Source organism: Hibiscus syriacus, unplaced genomic scaffold, assembly GCF_006381635.1.
Source record: "Hibiscus syriacus cultivar Baekdansim isolate YM2019G1 unplaced genomic scaffold, ASM638163v2 tig00012370_pilon, whole genome shotgun sequence".
NCBI lineage: Eukaryota > Viridiplantae > Streptophyta > Magnoliopsida > Malvales > Malvaceae > Hibiscus > Hibiscus syriacus.
The window spans coordinates 86,400-111,663 of record NW_024062270.1 but is presented as its reverse complement, the minus strand read 5'-3'; the positions used below and the strand labels follow the sequence as shown (position 1 = coordinate 111,663).

At 33.4% G+C, this 25,264-nt stretch overlaps 4 protein-coding genes and 1 long non-coding RNA gene across 5 annotated transcripts; 3 read left to right on the top strand and 2 right to left on the bottom strand.

The window, feature by feature from the left end:
* Nucleotides 1-3,435: 3,435 nt before the first annotated feature.
* LOC120205212 (NAC domain-containing protein 21/22-like) lies at nucleotides 3,436-8,372 on the bottom strand. Its single transcript, XM_039205124.1, has 4 exons — nucleotides 8,340-8,372; nucleotides 6,918-7,086; nucleotides 4,584-4,843; nucleotides 3,436-4,049 (listed from the first exon to the last, which is right to left on the bottom strand). Exons 2-4 carry the CDS (start codon nucleotides 7,084-7,086, stop codon nucleotides 3,600-3,602), a joined length of 879 nt encoding a protein of 292 aa, XP_039061055.1. The 5' UTR covers nucleotides 8,340-8,372; the 3' UTR covers nucleotides 3,436-3,599.
* Nucleotides 8,373-9,640: 1,268 nt separating this feature from the next.
* LOC120205215 lies at nucleotides 9,641-11,019 on the top strand. The gene is made up of 2 exons (XR_005524017.1): nucleotides 9,641-9,749; nucleotides 10,686-11,019. It is a non-coding gene; the product is annotated as an uncharacterized LOC120205215 (long non-coding RNA).
* Nucleotides 11,020-11,196: 177 nt separating this feature from the next.
* On the bottom strand, nucleotides 11,197-13,344 carry LOC120205210 (pentatricopeptide repeat-containing protein At1g79080, chloroplastic-like). The gene has a single exon (XM_039205122.1). The coding sequence runs from the start codon at nucleotides 13,123-13,125 to the stop codon at nucleotides 11,419-11,421; it is 1,707 nt and encodes a 568-aa protein (XP_039061053.1). The 5' UTR covers nucleotides 13,126-13,344; the 3' UTR covers nucleotides 11,197-11,418.
* A 1,550-nt stretch (nucleotides 13,345-14,894) lies between these two features.
* Nucleotides 14,895-17,471, top strand: LOC120205214 (protein YELLOW LEAF 1, choloroplastic-like). The gene is made up of 5 exons (XM_039205125.1): nucleotides 14,895-14,996; nucleotides 15,339-15,426; nucleotides 15,524-15,684; nucleotides 16,313-16,391; nucleotides 17,046-17,471. Exons 2-5 carry the CDS (start codon nucleotides 15,378-15,380, stop codon nucleotides 17,243-17,245), a joined length of 489 nt encoding a protein of 162 aa, XP_039061056.1. The 5' UTR covers nucleotides 14,895-14,996; nucleotides 15,339-15,377; the 3' UTR covers nucleotides 17,246-17,471.
* A 1,041-nt stretch (nucleotides 17,472-18,512) lies between these two features.
* On the top strand, nucleotides 18,513-24,896 carry LOC120205211 (ribosome-binding ATPase YchF-like). The gene is made up of 11 exons (XM_039205123.1): nucleotides 18,513-18,793; nucleotides 18,904-19,092; nucleotides 19,179-19,232; nucleotides 20,849-20,959; nucleotides 21,800-21,862; nucleotides 21,975-22,229; nucleotides 22,446-22,592; nucleotides 22,707-22,734; nucleotides 22,848-22,918; nucleotides 23,932-23,991; nucleotides 24,535-24,896. Exons 1-11 carry the CDS (start codon nucleotides 18,590-18,592, stop codon nucleotides 24,601-24,603), a joined length of 1,251 nt encoding a protein of 416 aa, XP_039061054.1. The 5' UTR covers nucleotides 18,513-18,589; the 3' UTR covers nucleotides 24,604-24,896.
* The last annotated feature ends 368 nt before the right edge of the window (nucleotides 24,897-25,264 follow it).

Genomic DNA, 25,264 nt, shown 5'->3' with positions numbered 1-25,264 from the left:
ACACTATTGCTGAGGTTCGATGGGTATTTAATGCCTTTCTAGACAATCATCTATTCAAATTAATATTGTTTGTTTGATTTATTTAAGTATATGCTTTTAGGTACTAAAATAGAAGTATGTTTCGTGTAAGTATAATCATCTAGTATTTCTTTTAAGCATGTATGTTTATCTTTTATACAAGGGTTGGGAGGAGATAGTTGTTAAGCAAGAACAGTCTGATGGGGGTGCATCAGAGATGAAAATATCACTCCCATCTATGCCTTCTCTCTATGTGATCTCCTTCTTATGTCAAGCATGTGAAGAAATTCATAGTATTGGAGGCCATGTTCTCAAAAAATCAATTGTGCAAAGGTTTGCATTAAGCCTTGCAGAAAAAGTACAAAGTTTGTCTTGCATCATGTTCTTTGATTATTCTACTAACACTGCAATTATCTTGTTTATATTCTATATACCAAAATCATGCTGTATATACTTTAATTGTCTTCTTGATGGTGTTATTTCTAAAGTTCTTTTTCTTGTAAACATATACATTAAAGCCTTAATTTACAGTTTATTTGTTGTAATTGTAATTGTTAAACTGCTATGGTTAGATCCCTGTTTCTTAACTTGTAGTTGTTATTCCTTGAGGAGTCTTCTTCCATACAGCTCCATACCATATGGTTTTTGATGTCTCTAGTTTCTTATATTTTTGGGGCTTTATTACCATATGAGTTGATTGACCATCTGATTTTCTGTTCATTTTTTGAATACTAGAGCTTGAGACAACCATGATGATGGCAGTTGTTTCCCTTTTTAAAGAAATATTAATAATCAAGTTATTTAATTTTTTCTCTTTTTTGATGTAAAAGTGGATGTGTCCTTCATAAACAGCATTGACAACCATGATCTGTGACTGACTTAAAAACTGGACACGAGTTCTATGTTTACATCATTAGAAAGAAAATTACACATTGCTTCTGTATTAAGAATGATTTCTTTAAATAAAGAAAGAAAAATTATGCCTCTTGAGAAGTATTATATGGTGGATTCTTTTTCCCAGGAAGGTTTCTTTTCAAAAATATTTAGCTCTAAATTATATTTTGCTTGGTTCCCATATGTTTCTATTCTTTTTGGGTAAATTTGTTTCTATTCATCGTGTAGCTCATTTCGATTTATGAGAACTCTCTCTCTACTAGAGAAGCCTCTGGAGCTCAACTGTCAGAGAAGGGAATTTTGCAGGTGTTGTGCATGAGATTTGCTGCTGATGTTCTTTCTGGGGGTGATTTCAATGTAAATGAAGAGTTATCTAGAAAACCGAAGTATAAATCATCATTCAGAAGGAAGCAGGATCAAATTCAGACCAAGTCTGTTGTTAGAGACAATGTTGATAGGCTGATCTATTCTCTTTCTCAAAAGTTGGATCCTATAGATTGGCTGACGTAAGTGTTTCCATAGCATTTTACATAAATTTGTCTTTTGATAATACTTCTAAAATTCTTAACGACTGTTATATAGACTAGAGACTACATAGTATTCCTTCAATGTCGGAAGGAGAACCGAGATGCATCGAAGCTTGATTTTGATTTCTTTCATGTTTTTTTCATTTTGTATGGTTTGCTACCAAACTCCAGCATATGTTACATTCAAGTCTAGCTTTGACTAGATCCATGGTAGCCATCTAAACCTAGTGTTGGTAAAATCCCTTACATATCGACTAAATGAAATATGTAGCTTGGGTAAAAAGTAACTTTGAAAATGATAAACAAGAACAATAATTAAAATTAGAACTAATTGGAGTACATGCTCTTAGACTTGTTACTTTATTTCACCTTAAGTAGTGAAGTGGCCTGATTTTCTGCTGTTGATATTTATCTCTGAACTCTAAGCATATTGCACGTACAGGGTGCTGTAATTTATTACAATGGGCTGTTCCTGTAAAAGAAGTTTTCTGATTGTTTAACTCAAACATTGCAAAAATTAATGCAATGGTTCATCTGATAAATTATTTCATTTGTTTAACTAGACCAGATTGTTTCTAGTCTGATATTTATAAAATGTGTACTGCTATTTATCAAAATGCACTACCTTAATTAAACTCTGTTAAAGCCTGATGAAATCGCCAATGTGTCATCTGTTCTCTGGATGCTTCCTTTTGAGCACCTTTGTGCCTATCAGTTTATGTTTTAGAGTCGTTATTTCAACTAGCAAATGTTTATATGTTATATTTATGCTGTTGGCTTAAAGGCATGATTGCTTGTAGCTCTTCTGATTAATGGTGTTTTCTAAATAATCTAAGGTATGAGCCATACTTATGGGAGAATGAGAGGCAGTCATACCTCCGGCATGCTGTGCTTTTTGGGTTCTTTGTTCAACTTAATCGGATGTATACAGATACTGTACAAAAACTGCCTACTAATTCTGAATCGAATATTATGAGATGTTCTGTGGCTCCTCGTTTCAAATACCTTCCAATCAGGTTTGTGTTTTACTCGTTTATTTTGCTACACGATCTTCTTTTCACTTTACTCGATGTACAATACTATCTTGCGGTATTTATTGATGTATCTGATTTTCCTATACTTTATGGTTTGGTCATGTAGTGCTCAAGTTTTGTCTTCTAGAGGTAATAATGGGAAACCTAATAAGGGCGCCTCCAGCAATATTACATCAAGTTCCTGGAAAGCTTACACGAATGGAGACCTTTCCCAGAAAGGTGATTTGGATGATCATCAGAGTTTAGGTGTTGCGACACCTTTCTTGAAATCATTCATGCAGGTGATGCTATTCATCATTCTTTACGTCATTTGAAATGGTTTTTCCTTTCCCTCTGTCATGTGATGTGAATGGAAAGTCTCCGTATAGTTAGTGTACATTTCAAAAGCATGTTTGCCGATACGTATAAACCGGTTAAAGTTGCACCCTTTCCGGTTTTACGTCGTCGCAAATAATACCTCGTAGTGTTTCGTTTTCTTTTTAATTTGCATTTAGTACTTAGCACTCTGGTGTTTCATCTTCATGTTGTAGGAGATTACTTAAAGTTGCTTATCAACAGATGGTAAATATTTAGGCACATTTGATGCTTTGGCACCGTGTTAGGCATATGAAATCTCATGTTGATGATGAATTACCTTGTATTGGCCCTGGCAGGTTGGCAGCAGATTCGGAGAGAGTACTTTAAAACTGGGATCCATGTTAACGGACGGACAAGTGGGCATATTCAAGGATCGATCCACATCTGCCATGTCAACCTTTGGTAACATTTTTACCTGTACAAGCTGCCGGACTTCTTTCATCTTTTACAAACACCAGGTCAGATTCTTGATCTCTGCTGGATTTCCCATATTTTAACGGATACATCACTATATTATATGGAGGGTAGGGCGGCTTGAAATTTCCGACCTCAAAGAGCAACGATGGGGAACAGCACCGAGTGATATATACTTTGAAAGTAAAAAGTCGAACCGCAAAGTAAATATAAATTCGTACCCCCACTTGAAATCATTTACAATTATCCACTTTAGGAGCTATATCTTAATGTATCAGACAAGCGCATATAAGGCGACATCGACAATCCCCAACTTTTGTAAATCAAATTTTGTAAAAGACAAGTGTAGTGTGTATTAATTCCAAATGCCGGACATTCCAATTTCAGACAAATAGCTTTGGTCTGAGCTTCCTTCTCCGAAGCTCGGCGATTCCTTCACATTAAGATAAGCATCCAGCTTGGTCAAATGGTTCAGCACAGCTTTGATCACTTTTTTATCACAAGGGAAAGAGTCCAAGCAAGCAACATTAACGGATGTTTGTCCAACAGCTGTTTGTGTTTCGGCCGGAATGTTCGGTCCGACGTCTATGAAATCCGGGTCGGTTTGGGTTTGGGGCAAATTGGAGAAGCAGGGCACTTGCTGCTCATCTGGATTTGGTTGATTCTGATGAGAAGTGAAGTAAGAATCCGTCAACGGCGGAAGAGGTGTTGAAGAGCCTGTGTCATCATTACAGCTTCCCATGCTACTGTGTTTTGCACTAATCTCTTCGTTCTTGTGCAACACTCGACATAACACCCAATCTTCCTGCAAGTTCCAAAATGACACAGCTTTTATCATTAATTTTGGGTAATCATATTTTGATGTCATGTGATTATAAGAACAAATCACAATTGAAGTTCGGTATAACAAAATCTTACACTAAAAAGTTATGGTAATGTAACACAAAGGACAAAGGTTTTTATTTTATTTTTATAAATCAAAGAAAAAGATGAGATCAAAAATGTGTCGGCTTCTGGTATTTGAAAGTCAGAAAATCATTTTTAGAGATTTGACTTTGACATTAATATTTTTTAAGTTACAACCTGCCCCAATGTTCATGCAGAAATTTACGACTTCATAATTTATATTGATAGAACATACAACCAATCAATTTATTAGTTGAAATATTGGTAAATTCAGCCATCGAATTATAAAATTATCAGTCGTATAGGGAATTCAGAATATTGGGAGGGTCGTCCTTGTTTTAATAGTATTCGATTTAGATTAGTCGATTAATAGATCAGATATCGATAGTTATAATTTTTTTTTATTTGAAGCAATACAGAAAGAGTGACATACCTTGAAGGTGGAAAAGAGACCATGAAGCCTGAATTCATGCATTACCCAATCAGTTTTTGTGCCTTTGGGAGCCCTACCATGGTAGAACACCAAGGTTTTCCTCATCCCTACAATGGTGCCCTTGCTTAGGACTGCCCTATCTTTCCCAGTGGCCTTCCAGTACCCTGAGGCTGTTGCCCTATTCGTCCTCAATCCTGTTGCATATTTTCTATCTCTTTGACTGTAAAAATACCATTCCTTCCTACCCACTCGAGCCGTTTCTACAATTCATTTCCATTTCCAAATTAACTATATCATTAAAAGTATTATTTCTCTTTGAGATTTTGGGTTCGAGTAATTGAGTCTATAGGATGTGTCTGCGTTGTCAATAACTAATAAATATTATAGACAAATTCATGCTCAAAACTTTTCTTTTGCTTTAAATATTCGAAATCTTCGATGGATAAAATAAATTGTTGTTATGTCTAGAAGTCAACAGTTATATTAGCAGAATAGGTATGCGTTATTAATAGTTAAAAAAGATTCGGAAGAGATGTTATCTTGTAATCACACCAGACTATTTTAAAAAAATATTAAATTATGTAATATTTTAATTTTGTTTTTACTTTGAAGTTAAACTCTTACGTTTATTTAAAAAAACGTTTACCTAATGAATGTATACATAATATGTATTTTCAATAAGTGTATTATTAATGAAAACAACTCTCGACTTTATCGTTTGAGTTTTTATATGCAATAATACATTTGTTGTCATTTCTTTGAAGAAGTTGCACTAAAATTGTTAGTTTTTGAGGTTGACTATGTCATCAAACTAACTAACTTTGAATTTTGGGTTACTTCAACCTAATTCTTCTTGGATGCACCTTTTTGGGGTTAATTGAAATTTAAATATTCTTTAGATTAGGTATATACATAGGGATGCACAGGAGACCCGAACCCGATCGAGTCGGGTTTTTTAATCGGGTTCAGGTCAGTCGGGTTTTTATTTAAAAAAATGGGTTCGGGTCGGGCCATATTTTTAAAAGGTGATGTTTGGGTCGGGTCGGATTCGAGTTTATGGTGAAAAATATCCGAACCAAAAATATATTTTACCTTATATATTTAGGAATAATTACAATAATACTCCTTTATATATTATTTTTTTCAATTAAATCATTATTTTTATTGAATAAAAATAATATTTTTTATTATTTCAGATCGGGTAGTGTTGACAGTAACTCTACCCAAAACTGACCCATATACATCCCTATATATACACTCGCATAGCCAGCTAAATGTGAGGGTGTCATATAACACCCCAATTTTATTTTTTTTGAAATTTACAAATTAACACCTTAAAATATGTATTTTTTAAATTTGACAAATAAATTTTCTAATTCAGTCCCTTGGGTATATACCTAATAAAACTCATATATATATATATATATATATATATATATATATATATATATATATATATATATATATATATATTATTTTATATATAAATTATTTAAAAATTATTTAATTCTTATTTTTAATTTCAAAGTCTAAACCCTAAAACCTAAAACTTTAAAATCTAAATTTAAACCAATAAATAATAAACTCTCAGTTTTAAATGCATAAAGGGTAGTTTGTTGATTGGCTTAAAATAGCTGAGCCAAAGCCAATCAAAGATCTTAATTTGTCCCTTTAATGGAGAGTTATTGAAGATTGGTAGTTTTTCAAGAGGACAAAAGAGGGATGCTTTGCTTACACGTGTAGCACGTGTGACAGACGTGCAAATCTTTAGGAAGAAATTGAAAATTAATTCCCACCACAGTATTTTTAAATTATTAATAAAATAATAATAATATAAAGTTTGAATAGATGATGAGATGTAGACGGTCTTTTGGATTTGTTTAGGACAATCGAAGTACTATTTCAATTCCTTTGAATAGAGGAAAGTTATATAGTGCGATAATCTTAATATACGGTTAAAGAAAGACATTATCGGTTTTGTTATTATTATTTTTAACAAATATGGTAAAATATTACCTAAACCATATCCATCATCCCAAGTCCCAACTCGCCCGTCACTCCACATATATTTTCTATCATGATATTCATATTTAACATTTAATACAAATTTAAATATAAATATAAGACTTAATATATTTTTTAGAGCCTGAATTATATCTCAAAATACGATTTAGTGTATAAAGGACTTCTTTATTGACAATTGGTATTTAACGTTTTTAATATTATACTTTTGGACCTTAATCGTTATTAAAAGAAACCGAAAATGCAAGGCAGCTTAGAAAGGCAATGGAAAATGAATAGAATAGATGCATGGTATGGTGAGAGAAAAGTTACCAGGAAGATCCCAAGGCTCGCACTTATTAAGATCAACTTCAATCAAGAGGTGCAAGGCATCAGTTAAAGTGACCTTCCTCATCAAGTAATCACACACCAGCTCTTCATCTCTGGGATGGAACCTGAACCCTGCTGGCAACTTCGCCTCTACCAACTTTATCTTGCTCATCTTCTTCACAACCTTCAAACCCAGAATATTGCAGAAGAAAAGGGCCTCTTGTAGTTGAAGGAGAATGGATGAATAAATAAACAAGAGTTTGAGTCAAATCAAACGCATCCAAATGCTTAGGTGTTTAATTATTTGGACCTCACCTATCATCACCAGTTTCCCATTTGTAATTTATACCAACTCCCTGTCCTTTTCGTTTCTTTTATATTCTAAAATCAACTTTCGTTTCAGTCGAGGCGGAACATAGAATTTTATGTTAAGAGTTAATTTATAAAATTTTAGAATACGATGAGTTTATAAAATTTAAAAAATAATAATAAATTATTAATAAAAATACAAAACAATCTAATATATATAACAATTTGAAAATTTTAGGAACACGACCACCTTCGGCCGAGCTTGGATTTGTTGGTCCATTCAACATAAATAAATGGGGGAAATATTTCTCTGCTGCCCTCATGATATCCAATAGATTGGATTTTGTTTTACCAATCGTGTACTAATATAATATTTCGTTATTTTTTGAATTAATTAAAAATTATATAAGAAATTATTGAAAAAGACTAATGAAATATAGTGCAAAGGTCAATAAAGTCACATTTTCAGTTCCTTGGTAAAGGAAATATTGTTATTTTGAAGATTCGAGTTCGAGCACCATAAACGTCACGAGTACGGGTGTTCAATGTCAAAAGATTGAGAGTTATCTTTAAAGAAATATTGCTTTGTATTTACCTCAGATTAACCAAAAGAAATGAAAAAAAACTATCAAATAAAATATTTTTAAATATATATGTTTAATTATTTTATTTAAATATACAAAATTATAGAAGAGAGGAAATACACTTCTAATAAATATTAATTATCATTTATAATAAAAATGTTTTAATTATATTTCAACTCTTTTTTAAACAATTTTTGTGTAAGAAAAAAAGGTAAGGAGCAATGAACATTGAATTCACAATCTATAAAAAGAAACGTTTCAATTAAGAATTTTTAACCAACTTTATATCCACTTTGAGAGTGCTTGTATGATATTAGTAACTTTTTTTTAAATAAAAATGAGTTATTGTTTAATTATTTAATTTTATTTAAAGAGCCATCGTTCGATCGATCTATCAACTAATCTTAGTGATTAAATAGAATATTATTTTCCTTGGAGGCATCGGGTTCAACTAATCGTGTCTGTAAAGTGTGTATATTGCCAATGGTTAAGATATTTTCTTTATATTTTTAAATATTTTAACGATATGAGATATTTATTTCATTGGAAAAAAAATGAAAGGTGGTAGTAAAACCCATTGAAATCCAAAAGATGGTAGGGGATAGTATATTGAAAGGAACAGCCTCTGAATCCCTTAAAGCAAACCCTTATCCACAACTCAGTCAAATTCAATTCCTTCACAAACTCTTCTTCAGATAGTGCCGGTTCTTCAATTTGTATTTAAGTTTTTTTAAGTGAAATGCATGGGGAAAAAACAAAGGAATTGTGGGGAAGAAGACATCGATGGTGGAAGGAGCCAGAGAAGAAACAGGACAGGTGTTTCAAACGACAAAAATTGTTCAAAAGCAACCAATAACTGAGATTTGCTTCTTTTTCATACGTGGTTGGACTTTGCATGCCCTACCCAACTACCTAATGCTTAAGCAGCAATCTACAACATCTATCCAACCATGTGCATTGAATAAATGCATAAAAGGTTCTGTATTTTTTTAAAGAAAAACTAATGTGGCCTTTGTGTTCTTTTTTTTTTATCAACGTGGCCCTCCAACACACACATACACAATTTTTTTCACATGTACAATTAAAATTTGTAATATCGTTTAATATATTAAATATTATCTAAAAATATGTAACATGTCAGTATTTTTATTTATTAAAGAATTGATTACGATGATAAAGTATTGGAGTATAAAAGAATCAAATAATTGATGAGAATTTTTTTTACAAAGAGTTGTAGTTGGAGGAGAAAATTGAATAAAATATAAAGTTGTGAGACCAAATAGCAAAAAGAAAAAAATTGTTCACAAAAAAATTATTAAAATCACATAGGTGTTATGCACTGATTAAGAAACGTATGGTTCAAATTTAGTCAAAATAAACGTGAAACAGATGAAAAGCTAAAGAAGCAAGAAAATTATTCAAAATTTAGGACTAAATAAATAAATTTAAAATAATTCAAAATTTTTTAAAAAAATGAATCAAATCATAAAACAACCGCATTATTTTGTTAAAGTCCAAATTGATATCAATTTAATTTTTATTTTTCTATTATTCAAACTTTACATATTTAAATTTGACTCAAATTTAAAATTTGAAATAAATCAAATATTAAATTTGACTCAAATTTAAAATTTGAAATAAATCAAATATATCAAGTAAATTGAACAATTCGAGTTAAATAAGTTAATTTATTTTAAATAGTTTTAATTAAAAAATGACTAGGCAAATTAAAATTTTCGAGCTCAGGTTGTGACTGGGCAAATCACTTGACGAAGAGAAGTATTAATTACAAAACGACCCTCGCACTTGAACACAATTTACACCCGAGCGAATTAGGGTTTGGGAAGGGTAGGCATTCAAATATCAGTAGTGGAAACGTCACTTCTCTAGATAGATCTTCTGCAAATCGATCACAAAGCCCCAACCCAAGATGAGAGCCAAGGTAAGTTTCATCTTCATCTTCAATTAATCTCGCTTTTCCGTGTTTTTTTTATTATTTTCTTTCATTCTTTTTCCATCTTCAATTATATACATTCCTTTTTGCGGTTGGAATTTAATTTGTTTTTACTCATTAGAGTTTCTACTTTTTTAGACATCGTACAAGTATAGGGTTTTATAATTGGATGCGTGGTATGTTATCTATATGCAAAAGAAAGTGGAACCTAAATGGGATATTTGTGATGTTAGCTGTAGTGGATTATAGAGTCTGGAATGTGTTTGGTAATAATAATTTTGTTAATCCGAACCCTCTAGTTTTAATTGCTGATAAAGTAGATGAAGAAAATGTAAGAGGACTGGGTGAAGTTGAGAGATTATTGAGTTGGAACAGGAAAATGAGGAAAGCTGGTGAGAGAAGCCTTTAGCTTAGGTGAATTATATTTTAACATGGAATTGTCATATGGTTTATCGGTTTGGAAAATGCTTATGTTTTGATTGGCATTTATTGTTTCTTTCTTTGGATATTAGCTTTGCAAAGTGACAGATGAAGTGCATTGAGGAAATTAATTTGTTTGTTAGCCTAGAGATGTGTTTACATTGTGGAACTTTAATGCCTGGTTTTGGATTGGGAAATGAATGTAATACGATATGCAACTCATGCTAAAATTCTTGAGCAAATTCTTGCCTAAAGCATTATTTTTTTACTTTTCTGGTGATTTGAAGAAAACTTTTGTATTTCACACTTTGGTCTGGTTGATAAAGGATACTCATTTGTTTTACTTGTTATAAAAATGCATTGTTTTGACTTAAATTGAGAGATGTGATGGTTTGCAACGATTGAATTTTTAGTTATTTAAACAAGTGGAGATGGTAACATTTTAGAATAATTTACTGCATGAGCCATTTGGAGCAAATTGTTTAACTGTGTTGTGCTTTTCAGTGGAAGAAGAAGCGCATGAGGAGGCTGAAGAGGAAACGCCGAAAGATGAGGCAGAGATCCAAGTAGATGCGTCTTTCACTGGATTAGTTTTGCCCTGGAACCCCTTGTCTTCATGATTTTCCAGCATATGTTGCCTGATGTTGTGAAGATAGAAGGGTGTTTTAAGGCAAGCTTATCTGTTTCGTCTTCTGAATCTAGGTTTAAGTTTTAAGACTGTTTGAGATGTTATCTAGTACTACTAGATGTTATGCTGGTATTGTGTGGTTTGATCTTTGTAAACGGTTATCTTTGGCATCCTAAATGTCTGAAATCGGAACTTTTATTCTCTTATATGGTATCTAATAAATGAAATAGGTTGTTGGCATATATATATCCTGTAGCACTCAGCAGTGTCGAATTGGTTTAAGGGGGCAAGTTGATCATGTCATATTATGACCATAATACATAATTAAGTAATGTTCTACATGTGAGAAGGGATTAACAATAAAAATATTAACCAGCTCACTCAATATTAAGTCTAAAATACGAGTCCTTGTGCTTGAACTTGATTCATCTTCATTCCACCTTCCATAAATTTGGTTCACAGTCAAATGATCTTGAAGCTTCTTCTTTCCTCTTCAGAACAAAATCCATATTTTAAACTGTCAAAGGAATTGAACACTCAGAATCAAAATCACAGACCAATGACCTTCCGTTTTCTTCCATTTCCCCCCGTATTTTGGTACTCTAAAATTCAAAAGTTATCAATGGCTGAAAGGTTGTACTGCATTATAAGTCTGTCTACAACATGTTGACTAACAACTTCTCTCATATGCAACTCCTTCAGTACTTCCGCTGCCAGCACCATTTCTCCTTCATGTGCAATCCCTTCCACAAGTATGGTATACGTTGTCTCGTTAGGCATATAGCCTTTCTCGATCAACAACTCAAAAACCTTTAAGGCTTGACCAGTTCTCTGGGATTTGCAGAATCCTAATATAAGTGCATTGAAATTGTCAACATCAGGCTTAAAGTTGCTTTCTTCCATTACTGTGAAAATTTGCATAGCCGCTTGCAACATTCCCTCCAAGCACAATCCTCTGATTAGTGAGGAATAGGTGTAAGAGTCTGGCGTGAAGCCGGACTCGGTCACTTCATATAAAAGCTGAAATGCTGCAAATGTATTCCCTTTTCTGCATAAACTTGAAATCACACTCTTGTAGAAATCATTCGGAGACGAATTTTGTTTGCTTGCTAAGCTTTGAAATATGGAGAACGCCTCCTGCACCATTCCCTGCTCACAGAGCACAGCGATAGCATTATATGTTCCTTCATTATGTTTACAACGTCTATAGATCATTTGGTCCAGACACTTAACCACAAGATCCACCTTCTCCTCTTGGCAAAGTCGAGCGATTATCGGATTATAACTTGTAGCACTGACCTTAAAACGTCCTCGTATCATTTCATCCAAAACATCCATAGCATGAGAAGTCCTGCCATGGAGGGCAAGAGAACCAATCAATATATTGTAAGTAACTACAGAAGGAGATCGATCCTCACCATTCATCTCCGCCAAAAGCTCATTCGCTTCTTCCCACCGTCCCTCATAACACAAATTCCGTAGCACAATGTTATAGCTCACAACATTCGGATCAAACCCTTTGGCAGGCAAATCCCGGAAGAATCTAATCGCTTCATCTGTCCTCTCTTCCTTGCACAACCCGGTCAACAAAACATTGTAAGTAACCAAATTCGGCTTCCCACCTTTGGCAATGATCTCATCCAAAAGCTTCATTGCCTCGTCCACACCTTTTTCCTTATAAGCAGCTTCAAGCAAGAAAGAATAAGTGAATTCATTTGGAACCAATCCTTTCTGTATCAACCTATCCATCAACTGCAAGCTTTGCTTCAAGTTTCCATGCATACAAAGCCCTCTAACCAGAGAGTTATAAGTAACAGTATTCGTGGGATAACCATGAGCCTCCATCTTCTCCACTAATTGCATAGCATGCCCAACATTCCCCCTCTTGCACAAATGATTCACTAAGAAAGTATAAGAAGCTGCATCGGGTATGATACCGGAGTCGACCATCATCTCCATCACTCGAATCGACTTCTTCATCTTGTTAACCTTGCACAAATCGTACAACAGCTGAGTTGCTTGAACTACATCAGGCTTCTGTCCTTTCCCCACCATGTATTCCATGTGGAAATACGCATCGCTAAGCCTGAGTTCCCTACTCTTAGTGTCGCCCTTCCCTGTTTTCCAATTGGGTAAAGTGAAAACAGAGTGTTTAGGGGAAATTGTGATCTGGGTCGTTGCTAAAACCCTGGAAAACCCCTTGCTGAGTGTGAAATAATGACGGTTTGCGAGCTGGTAAAAGAAACCAGGTGGTCTCCTCGTTGGTTCAGGCGATGGGTTGGTCATGGAAGATGTGAAGTTGATTAAAGTTTCCATGGACTCCACAGAAACAAATGGGGAAAAAGAATTAAAAGAAACAGAAAGCGAGAACCTAATTTCTGGCAAATAGTTTCGTTTTCATTAAACAAAAATCAAGAGAAAAGGAAGGATGAACGTACATATAACTCGGTTGAGTGGCCTTTTAATTGTTGGGTGCTTTTCTTCAGGGAAGAACGCTTTGTTGTTGTTTTTTCTTTGGTGAGTTGGTAACTGGGAAGGCGAGGCAGACTCGGGTCATCTTCTGCCCATTGCCATCCACTGCTCTTTCCCTCGTTATCCATCTGCGACTGGTATCTACGCGCTATTTTTACTAGTCTGCCTGCCACGCGCTGATTCTCACTGTTCTAAATTAGAGGGCATTGAGGCTCATATTTTTTGTTTACAGAAACATAAAATAAAATAACAATCCAAAACCATTGAAGCCCAAATTTGCCATTTTAGTTTTTGGGTTAAAATATTGGGGTCCTTGAACTATTTTAAAACTTATACTATTAGTATTTTCTTTTACGTGACATTTTTAATTATTATTTTTAATATATAATTAAAATAAAAAAAAGGGGTAGTGCTGGTGACAGTGGGTGATCGTAAAGAAAGGGATGGGTTGAAGAGGATGGTAAAAGAGAGACCGTGAGGGTCGTATGAAAGATTTGTGATTTAGGATTTGTGGTATAATTTTTATTATGTATAATTTTAAATTTATTTTTTATTATAATTATATATTCATAAAATAATAATAAATGTCATGTAATAAAAAATATTCATAAAATAAATTAGAGTAATTAAAACCTCGTCAACAATTAAATTGAAAGTTTTTAAATTTAAATAATCAAAATAAGAGTGAAAAGATAATTGAATGACGAATAGTGTAATTTACCTACAAAAATAACATACAATTCCGTTAATTTTCAAGGCGTGGTACCAAGAAACCTAAATATGTGACAGTTTAGGTATTAAACGTATAATTTATCCTTATTATTATTATGTTATAATTAGGCTTAATATAAAACTAAATGTTTAAATTATATTCAAATTTGACTTTTGGTATCTAAAGAATTTTTTGTTAAAAATAAATGTATAATGTTTTCTTTGTTACACTTTTAGGTGTCTATCGTTAAAAAATAATTAAGTAAGACATGTCAAGTTTAGATTTTTTTTTCAAAAAATACTTTTAAAAAATATTTTATTTAATAAATAAATAAATATAAACGTGACAAATATCAATTGACATTTTTTAGTGGTAGATACTTAAAAGTATGACATAAAAAAATATTAGCACTTATTTTTAACAAAAAATTCTTTAGGCACCAAAAATCAATTTTGGATATAGTTTAACAACTTATTTTTATATTAAGCCTCAACTATTCATTTTTGGGTAAATTATAAGTTTGGACTAAATTTTATTCTCTCTCCTATTTCAGCCATTGTACTTTTAATTTTTTCAATTTACTCTTGAACTTTATAGATTAATTTTTTTGTCACTCTGTCATTAATAATTAAACGATGATAAGACATAACAACTTACATCAAAACGTTGTTGTTTTGAATTCCTGAAAAAAAAATTAGACTAAAACGAAATCATTTTGATTAAATATGACCGTTTTATAATTCCCTTAATTATTTAACGGCGGAGTGATAAAAAAATTCAATCTATAAATATAGTGAGTAAATTAAAAAAAATTAAAGTATGATGAGTGAAATAGGAGATAGAGTAGAGTTTATTTACTAAGCCTCTAGTTTACCCTATTATTTCGTAAACTGTTAGCCATTTAGGGCTCTTTGTCGTCTTCTTCGAGTTTCCACTTCCCAGCTTTCCTTCCTTCATCAATCTTCCTCAAAGTCCCTAACTTCGTTTTCTTCTTGGCTTTCTCGTATGTTAATTTCATTTTTTATTCAATTTTTTTAGCTATTAATTTCATGGATGTTACCGTTATATTTCAGCTGTGTTTTTTGATATTCATGTTTTATTCTTTTCAGAAATAGGAAAGAAATTGTTTCTTTTTTGTTCCATTTTTCTACTCGATCTTGTTAATTTCCGATTGATTATAAATTGGGTTTTCTCCGTGTGCTCGTGGCCGAGACGATTGTTAGTTATAATCCATAATATTTCATTAATTTTGTTTAGAACAAGGGATTATTTAGATGAGATTTGATTCCTTTTAATCTTAAAATTCCGATATAATCTGATAATACAACCTTTGATATATTTTCAGGTTTTGTTCTTATTCGAATGACCTTTTTGTTATTTGCAAATGCTGACTGCTAGCGTTTGTGCCAATTCTCCACCACGTCTGTCTACCGGTATGCTCATTTTCCATGCTAAAATTCTTGGTACTTTCTTATAATATTCATATGATATATTTGTTTTGTGATAATATTCTGTCATGGTTTTGAGCAGGGACCCGATTAAAGTTGCAAATTAATTGCAATGATCGCTTTGATGCTGTCAGAGTTTGTCCGCAAGTTAAGCCAATCGGACTCGGCCTGGAATTACAGCCTGTTGTTGGAATAAGCAGGAAGCAATCTATCTCTGTTGTATGTGCTGCTGCTGCTGCTTTGGTAAGCTTGTCACCGTAGATAATCGCTTACTTTTCTGTCTTGCTGCTTTATTGAAATTTAAATGTAGAGGAAACTAATTGAGTTATTGATATGGTTTGAAAAACTACATCTCAAAAGCTAGTTGTTGAGGTTAGAGATCTTAGGTCTATATAAAGAATAAACCACACCAAAAAATCCCTTACTTTCTTAGGTGGGATAAAAGTCTCATGCCTTGCAATGAGGCACCATATCAGTTTGTTTAGAGTAGGTAACATGGGAATGGACGAGAGAATGCATAGTGAGAGTGTCGCTTATCTTTGATCATATCAAATATTAAAATTCAAAACTATATATATGTGTGTGTTTGTTCTTCTACTGGCATAAACAGATACAAATCCTGAAATAGATTTAGTGAAAGAGATCACACCTGTACCGCCTCCTCCCTTGTCTCCAATGGTTAGGTGCTTTTTCACTCGGCATTGACAAGGTTCGAGAGTCTTGGTAGGCAAAAGACATGAAAGGAAAAAATGATCAAAACTTGTGTTTGAAAACGCTTATATGTTTTTGTGTGTGTTATCTGCTTTAAACATGCTAAAAGTTGACGTTTTAATGAAGTTGGTACTGAGTTTTTTATTTCCTTATCCTGCAGAGTGCAACATGTAGTGCATCTGGGCAAACTCAGACTGTTATTCGCGAGGCACCAACAATCACCCAAGCTCCTGTCCATTGTAATAACTAACAAAAACTTTCAATACTTTGCTGAAGTTCATTAGATGTATTCCTTTTTGTGTTTTTCAAGTGGACCTAGAGCCACCAACCTTAAGGTGAATGATGGTTAAGAAGGTTATGGAGGGCTAGGTGATTTGGTTGGAATAATAGAAGACATGGACCACATGGTGATAGGCATTTATCATTCTCATTCTTTTTGACACTTAGCCATTCTGCATCCAAACTTGCATGATCATTTGCTCCGTGTACATTTGTAGGATAGGATGATTGTTATTTTAGTACTTGGGAATCCGTATGCTACCTGTCACTACTAGCATTGAAAAATGTTCCATTTAAGTTTTACTAGCTTCTCATGGTGTCCCATGATTATTCAGGATTTCACTGTGAGTTCCAAGCTACTTTATGCTATTTTTTAAATATCTGGAATTTTATGTACTATTTTAGTTGATAAATACTAAGCCACAGCGGCTAGGGATAGAATCCTGGCTCTGGGGCTGTGTAACTTATTTACCTTGGGTGGGATACAACTATAAGCTGCTCACTTGAAGTTCATGGATTCGGCGCACTCTTTTCTAGTTCAGAGTATAAGTCTGGTAATTTTGCCAGAAAATGTACCATTTAAGATTGTTTTTATATGGCTTATTGAATTGCAGCAAAAGAGAAGTCACCACAACTGGATGACGGCGATTCTGGATTTCCTCCCCGTGATGATGATGGTGGTGGAGGAGGTGGAGGTGGTGGTGGAGGCAACTGGTCAGGTGGATTCTTCCTTTTTGGATTTCTTGCATTTCTAGGCTTCTTAAAGGATAAAGAAAGCGAAGAAGATTACCGGGACAGTCGAAGAAGGAGATAAAGAGTGAGAGACTGCAAATTGATAATATTGTGGAACCATTTGCATATAGATTTTAATACTGTATGCCTTTTGATAATGAATAACCTAATTCATCTTGAAATAAGAATTTGTAGTTAACTAGCCTTGTTCTTTTCCTTTTCTGGCAGAACATATGAAGAAGGGTAATAAGAATAGAAAATTTGTTCATCTAATGATTTAGATTTCATAAATCACTTTCTGATCTAATATATGTATCAAAGTAGGGCTCTGTAATTTTCCTTTTAATGAAATATATTTCTTTTACTTTTTTTTTTTTTTTTTGAATTTTGATATTAACTTGTATATGATTAGGGTTCTAAATGAGGAGTCGAGCTTGAGTATTGATGAGTTTGATTAGATTTGAAAAGTTAATATTGAGCTCGACTAGAAGCTTGTGAGGTTAAAATTGTTAAGTTTAACTCAAACTTGAAATAAAAAATTGAAGTTTGACTCAAAAGCTCGAGAGCTTAAAATTTTCAAGCTCGACGTGAAACCAAAAATTGAAGTTTAACTCGAGCTTCAAAAAACTTGAGCTTGGAACATCCTCAAACTTTGCTCGATTAAAGCTTAAACTCGAGTTTGGTTCAAGTTTGAACATGAACCTTTAAGTACATAAAAGTCTTGCATTGTATTAAAAAACATATACATATTAATTTCATTAATAATTTAATTTAAAAAAATAAAAATTTAATATATATTTTTTTAAGTTGCTCGCGAACTTTTCGAGATGAATATCAAGTAGTTCATTTCGGCTCATTAAAAACTTGAGTCCATTCAATTCTAGTGTTAAACTAAATTTTGATTGGGTTGAACTCGAGTGACTTATAATATGTCTCGTCTCATTTACAACCTGATAGATTTTACAAACCTTTAAACTAAAGTTAAGGAGCTCATATATCATTTTTGTTAAACAGATTTACTTAGAATTTTCTACAATTCAATAATACTTATTTGTCCTTTAAAAAATACTTATTTTTTATGGAAGGAATATGCAATTTTTTTAACTTTAAATTCTCATATGTATGAACGAATTGATTTCTTTCAATTTATTGCAATAAGGGTCCAATTGATTTTTTCTGTATTCCATAAGGGCTTTTTAGAACATTAAGCCAAAAATTATCAAGCGTCAATAGCAGGATCTATTTACAGGGAAAATACGAAATTGAAAGAAAAGTAAACTAGTAGAGATAATCTCAAAATTAACAGAACTTATAAGCAAAATTTAAAATTTCCCAAAAAAAAAAAACTTGTAAAACCCGAAGGCCATAAATCAAACCAGAACCAGTGGCCGTATTCTTTTATCCACTGAAGCCTTCGTCTTCTACAATGGCAAGAACAGCATGCAATAGTCTTCTTTCTTCTGTAACTCTTTTTCCAAGCAAAGCCTCCTTTTTCACCGAAATTCCTCAATTCGTAACTGCTTTGAATGGGTCCAAAACGAGATTATACTCTTCCAAAGTAACCATGAGCTTAAGAGCCGGCATTGTTGGTCTTCCCAACGTCGGAAAATCAACTCTCTTCAATGCTGTTGTAAGTTTCACTCAATTTCAAACTTTGGGTTTTATTTATTTTTTCTTCATTAGAACTGACAAGATTGATTTTGAGGAGTGAATTATTGAATTTTGAATGAAATCTTGTAGGTTGAAAATGGGAAAGCACAAGCTGCTAATTTCCCGTTTTGTACGATAGAGCCAAACGTGGGGATTGTTGCGGTTCCGGATCCTCGGCTTCACGTTCTTTCTGAACTCAGCAAGTCTCAAAGAGCTGTCCCTGCTTCTATTGAGTTTGTTGACATTGCTGGTCTCGTTAAAGGTGCTAGTCAAGGGGAGGTAAAACTTCTAAAACTATTTTATCTGTTTTTTCAGATTCTGTTGCAATTTTGGTTCTTAATTTCGTATCTGTTATTTATTTGTAGGGATTAGGAAATAAATTCTTATCGCATATCCGTGAAGTGGACTCCATTCTTCAGGTTCTTCTCTATTCTTTTCCACCATTCACCTGTAATCTATTCTGCATTTGCATATGCTCCGCTGGTTGCTTCTCTTATACGTCTTTTTAAGTTGATGATGATGTCATTTAAATGGAGTTTTCCTAATAGAAAACACAGGACAAATAATGGAAGGCATGCATATGCTAGCTTGACCGTCATTTTGCTAACTGAAATTAACGGAGTTCCCTTTTCGTAGTCTTTGGTTTAACTCTTTAGCTTCATATGCACAAATACAAGCTAATCTCTTTGTTAATCATTACCTCACTTGTGGCATTAAATGTCTGGTTCCTGCCTTTCTAATACTTACCCAAATCTGAGTGTGTATCTTTCAATCTCAGTAGAGCTATATAACCGATGGAGCTAGGACGCAATACATGCACAACAGGATATGGACATACAACTTTCCAGAAGAATAGGACACAGATAGCAGGACAGTTAAGACAGGATAATAAAAAGAAATTTATACAATAATATAAATAAAAAAATGTAAAATTTGATGCTTTTCAATTAAAATATAAGATGCAAATAGCTATTCAATTTTTGAAAAGCAATTCTGAATTTTAAAACTTGAACCGAAGAAACTCATCGGTACCAAATAGCTCAAACTCAAAGACCCTAAATTATCAGTTACACTATAAGAGAATTCTTTTCATGCTTGTTTCATTCTGCACTGCATCAGCCTTTTTCCCTCAAATTCTCAATCCGTGTAATCTTATGTTGATACTTTACTTGATACTCTCTCTCAGTCTATCATTTAACTCTCGTTCTTGTTTCCCTATGTTATTTTTTTTTCTTTTTTCATTTCATGACCTCCTTAGGACATGAGTATTCACTCTTTGTTGATTCTGTAATTGGGACAGAAGAAAACCTCTTCACCGTGTGTCCTGCTGTGTCTTGACTATTATTTGATCGTGTCTGATTCTTTTTGTTATATCCTCACATATCCGATGCATATTTTTCCGTGTTTGTCACTCATGCAAGACACTTGGACAATCCCTGACACTAGTGTCCAGGCTTCATAGGCTAAAACCTTTAAATGGTGAACTTGCTTCAAATTAGCTTAGTTGGAAGTTCAAACCAGTACTCCTTATTGATATTTCCCCCTTTTTCCAGTCTCTTTTTAAGTCAGCATCTTTATGCATGAATAAAGAAAATTTTCAAGAAACATGTAAAACCTTTTATTTTTCAACGATAAATACTGTATTTTTCCATATTAGTTCATTCCATTTTTTGAATGTTTAGAATAAAGATCTTAGTGGAAAAGCAAACAAAGAGGTCCTTTTGATTTGAGGGCAACCGGGCAAGGGATCATATTAATTATTGAGCCATTATTCCAGTATTCTATTTGTTTAAAATTATAAGGAGATCATCCCTTTATCCTTATACAGGAGACTACTCATATATTTAAGAATTAAGGAACCCAACTAAAAACTCCCCACCCTGAACAATCTTTTACTCTTTTTAATTGAATATGAAAGTACTCATTTTGAGAATTTGTTGATTTTTATGCTTTATCATTGTCCAATCAAAAGCTCAGCTATGTTGTCATTAACTTTTATTTTTTGAAATCAATGCTGATTTTATTATTCTTTTAGGTTGTACGCTGTTTCGAGGATAATGACATTGTTCATGTGAATGGAAAAGTTGATCCCAAGTCAGATATTGATGTAATCAATTTGGAACTTGTTTTCTCTGATTTAGATCAGGTATGCTTGATGGAGCTTTAATACAGCTTCTGCATTTTTTTCCCGAAAAAGTGGGGATTCTGATTCAATAGTCTGTAACACATTATCATCATATGAGTGCATCGAAACATCTCTTACAATGTCTAATCTTTCTGCATTGTTTGTGTGGTGTCTAATTTACATGTTAAGAGAAAACTTTAAGAAGATTTTACTCAATTACTGCTCCCCTCATGCATTTGGGATGATATTGATTCAAAGAGATTTCTATCTCAAAACTTACCCCTCTTTTAGCAAATAATGGTGGACCTATTTTGTTTAATTTATGTATTTATTTGAGAATCGTAGTTATATCTGATTGATAAAACACAGTCCTGTGTTTAATGGCTTATGGTGATGTGAATCAAATTACTATTTGTGTTTTTTTTCATATGCATTGTATCATCCATACAGCTAATCTATTTGTGTAGCCATCCCATATTGCATCCTGTAAATGATATGCATGCATATGTTTCATATCAATGTCAGTTTTTTCCAACATCTGGTTTAACATTAGCTTTATGTAATATCATATCCTTGTCCATGCCTGGGATTCTTACCATGCTGAAATATTTGTTTACACATTTATCTGTGAATTCAAATTAATAATTTTCTGTCCTGTGTTATGTTTTACTCATGCACTAACAGACAATAAATTTGTTTAACTGTTCTTTCTCAAGGAACATTATACCTTAAATAGGTTTTCTTGATTGCTTTTTTCACCGATAACCTTTATGAATCCTCTATGGCCATATTACATTCCTTTGGCCGCCTAAACCAAAATGGGGATATATTAAAGTATTGTATCTTTTATAACAACTGCAGATTGAGAAAAGATTGGAGAAGCTTAAAAAGGGAAAGGCGAAGGATTCACAATCTAAAGTAAAGGTGAAGCTATTTTCCCTCCTCTTATCTTTTGCCCGTCAGTCTGTCTATTCTATTCTCCGATATTGTTTGTGTTTGTGTTAGCATTGACTTTTTTAAATTTATGATTTTTTAGGAGGAAGCAGAAAAGTCTGCCTTGGAAAAGATTCAGCAGGCACTTATAGATGGAAAGCCAGCACGATCCGTTGCACTAAACGACTACGAAAAGGATGCTGTGAAACATCTTTGCTTGCTGACTATGAAACCAATCATATATGTGGCCAATGTAGCAGAATCAGATCTTGCTGAGCCTGGAAATAATTCCTATGTTAACGAAGTGATGAATCTTGCTTCTGAATTTCAGTCTGGAATTGTAACAATTTCTGCACAGGTTTGGTGTTACTTTTGAAAAGCATAGCATAGGGATAGTAGCATAGACCTTTGCCTCCTCTCTCTCTGATGTGCTTGAGCCTGTTGGCAGGCATCGATGCTCTGTCATCTTTTACTAAAATAAGAAAATATATCTTCATTTAACGCCTGATGTTGATTCATGTTATATAGCTGGTATTCTACCCTGCAGAGGAACTAAGGAAGCTTAACATTGCAGGTTGAATCAGAGCTCACTGAACTTCCGTCAGAAGAACGAACAGAATTCTTGAAATCTCTTGGTGTCAGTGAAAGTGGACTTGGAAACCTTATTAGAGAAACATATAGTCTTCTAGGGCTACGTACGTACTTTACATCTGGGGAGAAGGTGAAAAGACACTCATAATTAGTTCAACAGTTTTTAAATAATCCTGTGAAGTTATACTTCTGCTTGAATCCTTAGTTGTTGCATTGATTGAAAGCATTGTACTTAATGCTGCAGGAATCAAAAGCATGGACAATACTTGCAGGTAGCTTTAGCCGTGCTAGTGTTTGATCCGTACATTGTGGAGGCAGTCTTATCTTTATCTTGAATCTTAAATACGTGTTCCACTGTTGTCTAATTTTTTTCTTTCTTGATCAGGAATGACTGCTCCTCAAGCTGCCGGAGTCATTCACTCTGATTTTGAGAAAGGCTTCATTCGTGCTGAGACGGTAAGCATCAACAGTAATTTTGTGGATTGCATCCCATATATATTCAGTTTTTTCAACTCGAAGTGGCTGAATGGATGCAGTTTTTTTTTCCTTTTCCTGCTATTTGGTTTTATCCCACCTACTGTCTTGGCTGATGTTTTAGCTCCAAAAAGGGAACTTCAATCGTTTTGCTGGGCTATGCTTAAAAAACTGGACCAGAGGTCAACATGGTGAAACCACCTATTATCGGTTCAACTGGTTGGATCTGTTAAAATGTTTGATTGTCAAGGATAGAATTCAAAGATTACAAAACTAGTTTTTAAATTAAAGAAATATTAAAATAGTGAATAGCAATTAAAATTTTATATTTGATTAAATGGTATAAAACTTTAATCAAGGGGTTATAGGTTCAAATCACATATGATGATGTTTAGCACCTGTTTTCTTTCTTCAGATTTTTACTCTTTTTTACCAGTTCAACTGGTTTTTAGTCAATACGAAAATCTAATGGTAAGATGATATGTGCTTGATAGGATGCACCACTGCTTTCCGTTTTGACCTGACCGCCTGGTCCAGTTCTTGTTTAACAAAGAAACCTGCATGTAGCACTGCAGCGAGCTACTATCCCTGCAGTCATCAGCAAACTGTATAGAACATTATTCTATAGAAAGACATGGAATTCATTAGATGCTGGCCGAACTAAATATGTTATGAGGCCATCTGCTTATGTCAAAAGTGCAGAATTGTACAGTATATGCCGATTAAGGGGGGAAAAAAGAAACAATGTTTTACATTTTTGAAACATAATTCTTTAATCTGAATATAAGCATACTTTACCTTTTCAAACATATGCTTCTTTCCAAGTTATATGAAAATTCAGATATACACTCACATGCCGCTTGTTTCACCTTAAGATGTTTACTCAAACACTGAATCGTCGTATGGAGGGTGTTTGATCATTGATCATGAGATGAAATATATGCTTTGTTCTTTCAGTAACCATCTCTTATGAACAACTTTCTTGTTCTTAACAGGTATCCTATGATGATTTTGTCGCGTCTGGTTCACTAGCAGCAGCAAGAGAGAAAGGACTTGTAAGTTGTTTCATTGTTATTATCATATAAACTTCTAATCCTTAATAATTTTCCTGAAAGGAATGTGTATTAATACCTAGCATGATGTTCGTTTGTGCTATCAGAAAAGTAAGATTGTTTTGCATGCATTTATTTTATTTGAAAATGGTGAAACTCTTCCTTGGTCCCTATCTATGTTGCTATGTTTCTCTTCATTTTTCTTAAAATACCCGTATCCAATGCACAACTGGAGATGGGTATGGGTATACGACCCTTCAAGACCCTCCAATACATGTGAAAACTCGGAAAAAGTTAAAGCATACCTGTGGCTCATACATACCTATATTTGACACACATCTTGATCTAAGTAGGAATAAGTTCCCATGGCGCCCTATCCAACAAAACCCGGACTTGTATTTAATTTCATCTTTTCCTTGTTTATCCTTTAGTTTCATGCATATTTCAGCTATCCGCATTACCGAGTTTTCTTCATCTCTCTCTCTCTCTTGGATCTAATGCTCAACATACTTTTTCCTCTGTCTGCTGATGTTGTACTTTCTGCAGTTGAGATCCGAGGGTAAAGATTACGTAGTACAAGAAGGAGACGTACTGCTGTTTCGCTTCAACGTTTGATGACTGTTCTTCCGACGCCGAAGGCAAATTCATGATTCTTTTTCCCATCAAAGCAGTGAACAAGAAATGTAAAACTCTTTGGTTTTATATACGACAGTTGTCTAAGAGACTAAGACCATGTTCAACGTCAGGAAAATAGTATAGGATTGAAATTATTCTTTCATCATAGCCAAACCAAGAGATATTTTCGGATATTTTGCTTGAAGAATTGTTTGTCTGTAATTCAAAAGTAAAACGAAGGTAAACCCAAGATTCAGTCTAGTTGGTTCTTACATTCAACGTCTATAGCATATAACAATTTGTACTCTCCTTTGTACCAAAAACAGATAAACATTTGTAGTATCTTAAAAGAAAAATTGGGGGGAGGGGGGCATTTTTTATCTCAAGGTTGACATTTTTTATTAAGCTACATGTGATTACAAAGTAGTATATGTTCTAAGTATTCTTAATCATTGTCATGTAATATTTATTTTAAGTACTTTTAACCATTTGACAATGAACGTTTAAGATTAACCTTATATTTAAAGGTATGCATTATACTTGTAAACATTTGTATCTTTAAAATTTCACCAAAATTTTGGACTTTGGGATAGCCAAAATGTTTGGAGGTGATCAAGTTGAAGCCAAAACTAAAAGAGTAATTGGGACATAGTAAGTCTAA